General features: G+C 43.2%; 1 protein-coding gene across 7 annotated transcripts in view; it reads right to left on the reverse strand.

Moving 5' to 3' along the window:
- Positions 1–12,610, reverse strand: part of VPS13D (vacuolar protein sorting 13 homolog D) — a 284,031-nt gene that overhangs the window by 226,284 nt on the left and 45,137 nt on the right. For all 7 annotated transcript variants that reach the window (XR_012425938.1, XR_012425941.1, XM_045380426.2 and 4 more), the window contains 3 exons: positions 9,490–11,703; positions 7,881–8,032; positions 3,438–4,469 (listed from right to left, as the gene is read on the reverse strand). Coding sequence is in view for 5 of the 7 variants with exons in the window: in XM_045380426.2 (XP_045236361.2) it covers positions 3,438–4,469; positions 7,881–8,032; positions 9,490–11,703 (3,398 nt within the window). In the remaining 2 variants the exon portion in view is untranslated. The remainder of the gene's footprint in view (positions 1–3,437; positions 4,470–7,880; positions 8,033–9,489; positions 11,704–12,610) is intronic.

Genomic DNA, 12,610 nt, shown 5'->3' on the forward strand with positions numbered 1-12,610 from the left:
AATAATGAAAACCTCTAGTCATTTAATTGTACCGAAAGAACATGTACGCTGGGTCTAAAAATGCTTTGTTTGGAGGAATCCGACCATCACCAGCACCTGAACCAGCTCTTCACTTGAATCTTAGTGTCACTAACGAATGATGATCAGATGCTGTATGCCTCCTGCCTCAATGCAACAGGAAGCACTCAGCAGCCCCTCTGGCGTGTTCTTACCCCAAGCTGAACTGAATCTGATGGGGTCTCTAGAGCTAACATCCACTGGTTAAAATAGAGGATAAAAGAAGTCAAACAGTCAAACAAGAAAACACATAAACCTAAAATGTGGGACACTCTACAAGGTACTAACCCAGTTTCTGTAACAAGTCAATTGGTGGTGGGGTTGAAAGGGGGCAGGTATACCATAATTCTAAGAGACTTAAAAGACATGACAGCAAATGTAACATGGAACCTTACCTAGATCCTGATTCAAAAAAATGCATGCATCAGGCTGGGCACAGTGGCTCATGCCTGTAATCCCAGCACTTTGGGAGGCCAAGGCAGGCCGATCACTTGAGGCCAGGAGTTCGAGACCAGCCTGGTCAACATGGTGAAACCCCAGCTCCACTAAAAATACAAAGATTAGCAAGGTGAGGTGGCACACGCCTGTAGTCCCAGCTACTCGGGGGACTGAGGCAGGAGAACAGCTCGAACCCAGGAGGCAGAGGCTGCAGTGAGCCAAGATCATGCCATTGCACTCCAGCCTGGGTGACAGAGTGAGACAAGAAAGAGAGGAGAGGAGAGCGGAGGGGAGGGGAGCGGAGGGGAGGGGAGGGGAGGGGAGGATGGAGGGGAGGGGAGGGGAGGGGAGGATGGAGGGGAGGGGAGGGGAGGGGAGGAGAGGGGGGAGGGGAGGAAGGGGGGAGGGGAGGGGGGAAGGGAGGGGAGGGGATGGGAGGAGAGGAGAAGAGAAGAGAGGAGAAACTCATGCATCGTTTTATTTAATTCTCCTTATTTTGTAAATGTGAAAACTTGGGCTTGCAAAAGCACAGTATTCTACTGAATTATAGAGACCAACAGAATAGACAGGCAAGAAGTTTCTTAAACCATTCACTACTCTACAATCCACCAATAAAAGCGCATTTTTGAGACAATCAGAGAATCTGATTATGGACTGGTATTAGAAAATACCAAGGAATTCTTGTTAGTTGGATGTGACAATGCATTGTGGTATGTCCATTGGTTTTTTTAGAAATAAATACTGAAGTATGTAGCGATGAAATGATATATCTGGAATTTCCTTTAAAATACTTCAGCAGGCTGAGCGCGGTGGCTCACTCCTGTAATCCCAGCACTTTGGGAGACTGAGGCAGGTAGATCACTTGAGGTCAGGAGTTTGACAGCAGCCTGGCCAACATGACAAAACTCTGTCTCTACTAAAACTACAAAATTAGCCGGGCATGGTGGTGCGCGCCTGTAATCCCAGCTACTTGGAGGACTGAGGCAGGAGAATCACTCGAACCCAAGAGGCAGAGGTTGCCGTGAGCCAAGATCATGCCTCTCCACTCCAGCCTGGGCAACAGAGCGAGACTCCATCTCAAAATAAATAAATAAGTAAATAAATAAATAAAATACTTCAGCAAAGAAAAAAGGCATAAAGTAAATGTGATGAATTACAGGGACTGGGCAAATGGGGGTTCATTATACTGTTTCTCTGTGATATATCTGAATTTTTTCACAATAAAAATGTTTTTCAAAAATTCTTATTTTAAAAAATGCATTGTTGAGGGACACTTATCCAGTCCTGTTCTCTTGTAGAACCAGCCACATCAATCAAGGCAAAGCCCTCTGGGAGCACTGCATATTCAACACCAAAGAGTTCCTGACACAGATCATCACAGGCACTGCAAAAAGACAGTTCCAGGTACAGACACATAAAGCCCAAAGGAATGGCTAACACCTCTCCAGGTTCCATCCACCTTGCTAAACCCAGGGTACCAGAGGACTCGAAGTACTGCAAAGTCATTCATTTACCAGACACTGAACAAGAAACGTAAGCTGGTCCTTCCCCATCTCTCCGCTGAGATGTCTTCCATTTCGAGAGGAATGAGGCTTACTATCAGCTAAGGAAATAAGAAAACGGCATCTGGATAAAATGTGATTCTCCTCCCTGACTTCTCCCCAGCAGTAAGTGCAAGTCCACACATGCTAAGACATGTGGATGAAGAACATCCTTGAGGCACACAAATGTTACCAGCCACGGCCAGGGTTCCAGGGCTCTGGACGGGTGCTAGTGACAACAGGCCTATGTGCCCTCAAATGGGCTATTCAGGTTAACCGCTTTCACATCCTGCTGTTCCATCACACAGAGCAGAACAGCCTTAAACTCAAATGCTGTCTTTTTTATGTTTTTTTTTTCCTTAATACTTACAATGTGAGTATCAAGGACAAGTTAGAAGTCTGACAATCCATGTAATATAAAGATAATAACGGCTACCACTCATTGAATCCTTACTGTGTGCCACACACCGTGTGGAGGGCCTTACAACAACCCTATGACGGGGGCGCCACTGAACATCCTCAGTTTATTGATAAAAAAATTAAGGGCAAAAGAGGCTAAGCGGTTGGCCCCAGACCACATCGCTACATGGGTACAGTGAAAGTACTAGGACTCAAACGCAGGCAGTCCAACTTTTGAGACTATTCTTTTTTTTTTTTTTTTTTGAGACGGAGTCTCGCTCTGTCACCCAGGCTGGAGTGCAGGGATGCGATCTCGGCTCACTGCAAGCTCCGCTGCCCGGGTTCATGACATTCTCCTGCCTCAGCCTCCCAAGTAGCTGGGACTACAGGCGCCCGCACCACACCCAGCTAATTTTTTTTGTATTTTTTAGTAGAGACGCAGTTTCACCGTGTTAGCCAGGATGGCCTCGATCTCCAGACCTTGTGATCTGCCTGCCTCGGCCTCCCAAAGTGCTGGGATTACAGGCGTGAGCCACCGTGCCCGGGCGAGACCGTTATTAACAGTTATGCTGTTGCTCACAAATGAAAGCAAATAATGTTCTGAGAGAAAGGGGACAGTAACAAAAGCCACGCTTTAAAGTTGCTATTACAGACTGCACACTTTGCTAGATGTCTTCCACACATCACCTCATTTAGTCATCTTAGACGATGGAAGATGAGGAAACTACGGTTCAGAGAAGCAAAGTAACTCCTCTGATTTATAGAGCTCAAAGAAAAGGCAAGATTCTTAAATCACTTACTTTCCCTGCCTCCAGATGGATTTACAGTAAAACCTTTCCCAAAATATTAACGTCTACCTTTTGTAACAAACACCTAGAAGACTAGATAGCTCCCCTGCCAACAAGAGCTATTTTCCAAAGTAAATGTAAAATACTTGCATTTAAATCAACAAGCGCAAATCCATTTTTAGAGCTTAAGGCAGCCAAAGGGAACTGAGGATACCTTGAGATCCAGCTTGGTGTTCACTGGATCCTGAAGTCCAGACTCCATGGAGGCGTGTGGCTCCGACTTCACGTTGTGTAGAATGCCCTCAGGAGGCAGCCTCATGGCGTGATTGTCTGCAGTGGAGCCGATTCCAAAAAAGTCCAGTATCACCACCCAGGTTTGCAGTGTGATCAGCACATCCAAGCAATTAAAATCAACATCAATGCTCCGGTTAACTCGATTGTAACTGGAAGAGAATTCGGGATGTTTCTTATCTACCAAGAATATGTTGATGTGGACTAAGGAATCATCAAATTTACTCTTTCCAGCAAGTATCTTGGGCTCATCCGCTGTTGGAGAAGGAGGTGGGGTCAAGGGATAGTCCTTGTCTTGGACTTCCTTTTGCTTTTTCCGGGATGCAGAGGTGGGTCTTTGATACAACTGGAAGACATTAGGAGCTTCTTCCATGTGGGAAGGGAGAGACCGAGGCATATCGGGATATTCCACGTTGGACACTGAGGGGCAAGACTGAGAAAGGTATTCTTTTTGTGCTAAAGTAGATGGCTTAGGAGCTCCTCGAGACACCATCAGGTTCTTATATTTAGAATCTGGATTTTTCTCCAGTAAGTCCTCCATCAGCAAAGAATGCAGGGCAATCTGAATAGATAAAGTCTGGGGATGGTCTTTACTGAATTCCACCTCAAAGTCCTGAAACTTTAAGCTCACAAGACCTTGGGCCCCCAAAGTCAGATCTCCACTTAGCTGAACCTGAAGCTCCGATATACAAAAGGTAGCTTGAATCTGAGTAAAGGATTTGACTTCCTTCACTGACAATGACTTCTGAGAGGTGTTAGAAAGGCTGGAGTGGCTGAACAATCCATTCTCCTTCCTTTCAACAGAAGATTCTCCACAGGTACTGAGTGGCGGCAGAGGAGAATCAGGGCAAGGGGAAGAGGTAGCACTGGCTGGATACTTATTCAGATCTTCACTGTACACGAGATTGTCCAGTGTTTGTAAAACCTGCTCATACACATGCTTGGCTAACACCACCTGTATTGAAAAGAGAAAAATTCAGTTACGCTACTACTATTATTAAATGCACATAAATGTAATGCCCATAAATGTTTACAGTTGCTATTTATGAGTTCCTACATGATTCCTACATGAGGCTGTAAGTTAGCTGATAGCAAAGACTATCTCTTTTCTTTTCTGTCCTCAGCTCTTTTTGCCCCACTTCTATTCACGAGACCCTCCCTCAGTACCCTACACAATAATCTACATATAATAAGAGTTCAGTAAGTACTGTGGATTACGCCTGAATCAACGAAGTCACTTTTTCTGACCCCACAAAAATGAATGCAGAAGCTGAAGAGCGTTGACAAAAGTCTGGTGTGGAGACACTAAAGAATTGAGAAACAAGGTTCATGGTTCTAAAACTGGCTGATCATCTCTAGTTAGTTAACAGTCAATGTTTAGGACTGGTAGTACTTTATAGAAAAAAATCATGATGATCCATGATTAGTTATCTTTCCTTTCTCTTTTGCTTCATTTTTAATTACAATTTCTTATTTAAAATGTTTTCAGCCAGGCACAGTGGCTCACATCTGTAATCCCAGGCCTTTGAGAGGCCGAGGTAGGCGGATTTTGTGAGCCCAGGAGTTCAAGACTAGTTTGGGCTACATGGTGAAACTCTGTCTCTACAAAAAAATACAAAATTAGCAGGGTGTGGTGGCACAGGCCTATAGTGTCCCAGCTACTCGGGAGGCAGAGGTGGGAGGATCACTTGAGCCCAGGAGGTGCAGGACACAGTGAGCTGAGATCATGCCACCGCAATCCAGCCTGGGCCACAGAGCAAGACCCTGTCTCAAAAAAAAAAAAAAAAAACTTTTTTCAGACAAGATTTTTATTTAATGAAGGGTAATTTTTAACAGAGGAATTCTAACCAATAGATACAGAACTAATGACGGAATTAGAAAAAGTGACCATTTTGTAACCCCTAATTAAATAATGTGTGCCATCAAAGTTCATTAGTGGAATAAAATATTATGTGAATGACTGACAGGGAATTTTGCAATGGTAAAATCAAAGCTCTTGCCACTTAAATACAATTATCCACTTTAATATCAATAAGAAAGAAAAAAGACATAATTATGTACCTCCTGATATAAAGTAATACAAAGTATATGGCACCACCTACATGAAGTGTACCCTCTAACCCCCCTGCCAAAAAAGAAACCTGAATCCAGTCAAACACATAGAACCAAACTTGTTCTATAGATTTTACAGGAAATATGGGGGAGGACAAGTTAAGTGGCACATGAACAGCCAAATTTAGAAAGCGGGGACATTCTACAGGACAACTGACTTAGTTCCACAACAAAATATGACATGGGGGGACAACAAAGAGAGGGAAACTAGATGAACAGAGACCTACACGATGTATCACCCAAATGCAACGTTTCCAGTTGTCTGCATCCTGATTCCAACAAATCCAAAACAAAGACATTTTTGAGATGATCCAAAATATTTCCGAATTCTAAAAATCGGTTAAAATTTAGATAATATCAAAAAATGCTCATTAATTTTGTAAGGCATGAAATACCACTGTGGTTATGTAAGAAGAAGCACATAGTTTTCGGAAACACATTCTAAATGCATAGGGGTGATAATGGCATGACATCTGGGATTTACCTTAAACTATTTCACCAAAAAAAAAAAAAAAAAAACAGATAAAACAAATGTGGCAAAATCTTCATAAGTGGAATCAGAGTGATGGGCACATAAGGCTCATTAGACTTTTGTATAGGTTTACACTGTTTCATAACCAACTTTTTAAAAAATTAAATTATTAAATTAATACTAATCAATTATTAAATCAAATAATTATCTTAAACAATTATTTTTAAAGAAAGAATTATCTAAAATAATGTTTTTAAGATTTTCATCAAAACAACAGTTAAGTCAATGGTAACCATAAGAATAAGTCAACATAGGCCAGGCATGGTGGCTAACACCTGTAATCCCAGTACTTTGCCGGGCCGAGGCAGGAGGATTACTTGAGGCAAGGAGTTCAAGACCAGCCTGGCCAACATGGTGAAACCCCGTCTCTACTAAAAATACAAAAATTAGCCAGTGTGGTGGCGAATGCCTGTAATCACAGCTATCCGGGAGGCTGAAGCAGGAGAATTGCTTGAATGTGAGAGGCAGAGAGGTTGCAGTGAGCCAAGATCATGCCACTGCACTCCAGCCTGAGTGACAGCAAGACTCCATCTCCAAAAAGAAAAAAGAGTAAGTCAACATAATCCAATAGAATTTACATCACATGCTAGATTTAAGGTGAAAACTTTGTCCTGATAGCTACCACTGATGGGGCAAAAGCTTAGTCTGAGAAGGGAAAGCTCTGGGGTAGTTCTCTCAGGGGTCCCAGAGACCCCTGAGAGGAACCACTAATGTCAAAAGGCAGGCCCACTCCATAAACAGCATGCCCGGGTTACTCCAGAGCAGCTGCCAGACACAGACCAACTACTGTGGTGCCAGACACAGACCACAGACCGTCCTAAGAGCCTGCCTGTCACTGCTGTTTTATAACGTACTCCTCTTTGCTCTAGTCCCTGTGAAATCAGGGAAAATGACACTTTTGTTTTTTGTTTTTTTGTTTTTTTTTTGAGGCGGAGTCTCGCTCTGTCGCCCAGGCTGGAGTGCAGTGGCCGGATCTCAGCTCACTGCAAGCTCCGCCTCCCGGGTTCACGCCATTCTCCTGCCTCGGCCTCCCGAGTAGCTGGGACTACAGGCGCCCGCCACCTCGCCCGGCTAGTTTTTTGTATTTTTTAATAGAGACGGGGTTTCACTGTGTTAGCCAGGATGGTCTCGATCTCCTGACCTCGTGATCCGCCCGTCTCGGCCTCCCAAAGTGCTGGGATTACAGGCTTGAGCCACCGCGCCTGGCCGAAAATGACACTTTTGAAGGAAAAAAACGAAAAGGTGTATACATACACGCATGCCCATAAAAAAAGAAATCCCTATCCTGGCCCATTTCATTTCAGAGAGGGCAGGACTAATTCTTTGTTGAAAGGATCTGTCCACAGCTCAGATGATCACAATGTTTCATAGGCTGGGTTAAGTATGTCTAAGTGTGACAAGAATGATATCCTCCTGGGAAAGGAGCCTCTGACTGCGTAAGCAATCATTTCCCCATTTCTGAATGTCAACAGAATTAAGAATCTGCCATCTTTCTCCAGATAACCCACCCTTCCTCCATATGAAAAAGGCTGACAAGATGGATTCCCCACAACAAAAGGATTCCATGATTATCGGAACAAGGTTTCAACAATGGTATTGTGCATGGGTGATATCTCTTTGAAAATATATTTTCCTTCCAACATGTAACGTACATAAATATATATCATATTTATAGAGTGTTAATATAAACATATGACTTCAACTGCCCTGACATGAATTTACCTGAACCGGATTGACAAATTTTCCTTCAATCTTCATGATGCTAGAAGTTCCCAGGTCATCTGGGCTAAGAGAAAAAGTCAATTCAGATTCTCTCTCTATAGGGATCTTCTCCAGTTTAAACTGAATGGTGGTGTTGTTCAGGATGTGAAAAGCTGGCATAAAAGAGACGAAATGATAGACCGTAAACCTTAACATTTACTTCATTACTGCTGATTAAACATAGAGTATACAAAATACAGCCCATGAGTTACTCTTAGACCAGGAGGGCAGGTTAGCCTGGCACCTGGGGTCTATGACTGAGAGCAAACCTTAACAGCTATCCCGAGGCCAAAATTCATAGCAAGACGAGGTACGAGATATATTTACACAAAAAAAGAAACAATATTTTTATCATATGCTCCATTTGGTAGCTTCAAAACACGACATGGTGAACATTAATCCAGTCCAGAGTCTACATTATGCTTCTTTGAGTCACCCAAGCTGGCATTTTCCAAACTAAATTATTCATCCTTCCCTACCTTTCAGACACAGATGTATCCCTCTTATTAGGCCTAAATCAGAATCTAGGACAACACAAAGTTCTAAGTAAACAACTTCTATCCAAGCAGAGAAAGCAATCTTTCGACAAGTATAAAAACATATCAGTGAATTAACATGTGATGACCACAGAAGGCTAAGTTCTCAAAGGCATTAATTGTGTCACAATAAAGCCATGCTCTAGGGCTTACCTGATCTCTGTGTGCCAAAACCAACAGATTGGACCGTTTGGTTTTATCTGATCAGACCCAGAATACAAACATAAGCTTTTATTCTTAGAACCCTGGACCAACCCATTATAGAACAAGATGACAGAATATTAAAGAAGATAATATCCACAAACTATTTACATCAACCCCTTGAGGTATCTTGGGCCAAAATATTTAACTAGGAAGGACCTATGGCTTGGGAACAGAATATCAGACATATCTGACCAAATTAAACAATACTTTAAAAACATCCATCCACTGAAGTGTCTCTGTAAATGAGTACTCATCCAATTTCAAACTGGAACACTTTAAAAAAATAAATTCCTGCCCAGGCACGGTGGCTCACACCTGTAATCCCAACACTTTGGGAGGCCAAGGCAGGCAGATCACCTGAGGTCACAAGTTCGAGACCAGCCTGGCCAACATGGTGAAACCCTATCTCTACTAAAAATACAAAAATTAGCCCGGTGTGGCGGCGGACGCGTAATCCCAGCTACTTGGGAGGCTGAGCCAAGAGAATCACTTGAACCTGGGAGATAGAGGTTGCAGTGAGCTGAGACTGCACCATTGCACTCCAGCCTGGGCAACGAGAGCAAAACTCTGTCTCAAAAAACCAAAAAAATAAAAATAAAAGTAAGTAAATTCCTGTTTTGCCAAATATGATATTAAATGGAAAAGGGTGAAAACATGCCAACTTACTACAAGGCATTCTATTAAAACTCTTTTTGATTTCTTAAACATTAACTGAGGATTATTCTAAAAGAAAAGGATTTTGTTGTTGCTGTTTTAAACAAAGGACTCCGTGAGAGTTTGATGATTTGTTCAATCATCAAACAAAATGGAACAAAAGACATGCTCCTCACCTTGACCTCTATGCAAAGATTCAAAGAAATCATGTCGTGTGAAATGAGCTTCCTCCTGACTGTTGGCACTGCCAGACCCAAAAGGTGGGCAAAACGTCCGGCTTCCTTCAGACCCAACAGCTTCTCTACCTGCCAACTGAGTGCAATTCAAAGAATACAGTTTAATGTCCTTGATTTCCACCTGCAGACGGTCACTTCTGGATTCATCATCTCCCGCCACAAAATTCTGGATGAATATCTGTCCCAAGTGTCCCACCAACAACTCAGGACTCCCTGGCTTCCGAGGGATAGAAACAACTGGTGATTCAATGTTTATGTTCAAGATTAGCTTTACAGTGTCCGAAGGAGACGAAGCTAGGTCAAACCCATATATTTCATTTTCCTCTAAGATAAAGGGTTCCCGAGTCTTCCTTGGAGTTTCAAAGAGTGACACCATCTCGCTATACTCAGCAGTCTTGGTAGCTAGTACTGTGGTGACTTTGCTGGCTGCACTTTTCAGCATACTTCGAAAATTTTCTTCCAGTTCATCCATGGATAACGTCAACTCCTTCAAAAACTTAGCAGAGTGGTTATAATGTAAAGACGCCATCTTCAGGTTGAGAAAACACTCCTGTTTAGATTTCTCAACAAACGTGAAACTCAAAGCTTCAGTGAGGGCTGCATCTTCCATTCTGACAAACACAGATTCAAAGTAGCCAATATCACTGATGATATTTTCATAGCCTACAGAATTCCCAATGCTGACAACATACTGGTTTTTGACATTATCTTGTGTCAAATCCATAAGCTGTAAACAGCCGAGAGAACCGTTCATGTCAAACGTGCTACCCATTGAGACATTAACTTTGGTGCCACCTATACTTGCAGTTGCAATTTTTCTGCCATATTTCTCTCCATTTGCCATGCCCACTGTCCGAAGAAGCAGTAAGTTAAGCCTATGGATTTCCACTGCAACCTCCGTGTTTTGTTCATATGTAGACTGGTAAGTTCCTTGTTCTCTGAAGCTTCTTTCAAAATCAGTCATTAAAGGTTGAGGACTTAAATCATCTTTTTCCTTGGGAAAGGATTTTTGAAGAAAACCGATTAGCTCCACGATCGTCTCTGGATTGAGGATAATATCTAAATTATTCACCTGTAGGGAAATCACCTGAAGAGTACTGTCTAAATTCATTGATGGGCACTCTGAACTCACAAACTGATATTCCAACTTAATAAGGGACTCTTGCTCTTTGGTGAGAATTTTGTCAAGTGAAACACTAGTAGCTGATCGGTTGTTCAGCGTCGCTCCATCAGTTAAGTGGGCCGCATTCGGTCCAGAGACAGGAGACTGGGCCCTGCTATCCCGAAGGCTTCCTGTTGGAATATCAAAGCTCAAGTTCTTATGGGAAGCCATCAAAAGGTCAAAATCAGCACCATATGTCTGCATGGTATCCACCAGGAGCAAACCATGAACAGTTAGGGAGACTTCAGCATCATAAGGCCTCTTCACAAAGTGAGCATTGGTACCAAACACCTTGAGCACAGAAATGTACCGGCCATTGCTCTCAACACCAAGCTGCATACAGTTCACTTTAAATTCCGCCAGGAGGAGCTGCGACTCCACCAGAACCTCGCGGGTATGCTGCTCCAACATCACAATGCTCTGGGTTAAATTCATTACGGAGTCTTGCAAACTTCCCCGCTGCTCCTCCTGGGGAAAAATCTTCTCTTTAATCTGAGTGTCAGAAGTTTTCATTTCTGGGGTGGTGAGGAGAGCAAAGCAATTCTTTAGGGCAGATATTTTATCTTCATTAATGTGGATTTTTAAGTCTGGTAAGTTGCCTGACAGCACGGCTCCTGGATATTTGGGATCTGAAGTATAAATCAATCGACGCTCTAACTGTAGGTGGACGTCGAACTTCTCTACCACATGGGTTGGTCCCACATCAATATCCTGGACATGCTTCCAATTGTCTTTCACTCGTCCAACCATGATCTGGAGGTCCATAAATGACAGCGAGTACCTCTCATACATCTTTGTGCTCATTAAATGTGCTTGAAGCTGTTCTTCACTGAATTCCACTCCAGAAAAGGGAGGCGTTTTCTCTCCATTGCTGCTGTTTGACTCGGGAGGTGGGGTGTTAGGAGGTGTGGCCAGGGGGGTCTTATATTCATCATCACTAAACTGGGTCTCTTCAGATGCAGACCCATCCCTACTTTTCCTCCTGGAGTTATCTGCAGATAAAAAAGAGAAGATTCAAATAGATGTCTGCTATTTCCCTCCTCTTTCCCTTAATGTAATAATTATGAAAGGTAGAGAATCAACCAACCCGTTTAAGAAAACTGAGGACAACTCTAAGCATAATATCTGTGTTTACCATTTTCTAAGTGTGAACTTACCTATTAATTTGGAAATCAGAACACAAATATAAAAAAGTATGGACATTAGAAAAGCTGGAGGCCCCCTGACATCAGCGCCGCCTGCTGGCCCAATGCTTCCTCCTCACTTCTCACCTGACTTGCCATGGGCATGGGCTGCTTTCACCAACCCTTTCTTATGTCACTCTCCAGAGTCTTTTATTTCTTTTCCTTTTTCTGTGTGGTCATTTGTTTCCCCCACTGGAATGTTCTTTTTTTTCAGATGAAGTCTCACTCTGTCGCCCAGGCTGGAGAGCAATGGCACAATCTCGGCTCACTGCAACCTCTGCCTCCCAGGTTTAAGCGATTCTACTGTCTCAGCCTCCCAAGGAGCTGGGATTACAGGTGTGCACCACCATGCCCAGCTAATTTTTTTTATTTTTATTTATGTATTTATTTATTTTTGAGATTGAGTCTCACTCTGTTACCCAGGCTGGAGTGTAGTGGCAAGATCTTGGCTCACTGCAACCTCTGCCTCCCAGGTTCAAGGGATTCTCCTGCCTCAGCCTCCCGAGTAGCTAGGATTACATGTGCCCGCCGCCATGCCCGGCTAATTTTTGTACTTTTAGTAGACACAGGGTTTCACCATGTTGGCCAGACTGGTCTCAAACTCCTGACCTCAGGTGATCCACCCACCTCATCTTCCCTAAGTACTGGGATTACAGGCGTGAGTCACCACATCTGGCCAATTGTTTGTATTTTTAGTAGAGACAGGGTTTCACCA

This window comes from Macaca fascicularis, chromosome 1 (assembly GCF_037993035.2).
Source record: "Macaca fascicularis isolate 582-1 chromosome 1, T2T-MFA8v1.1".
NCBI lineage: Eukaryota > Metazoa > Chordata > Mammalia > Primates > Cercopithecidae > Macaca > Macaca fascicularis.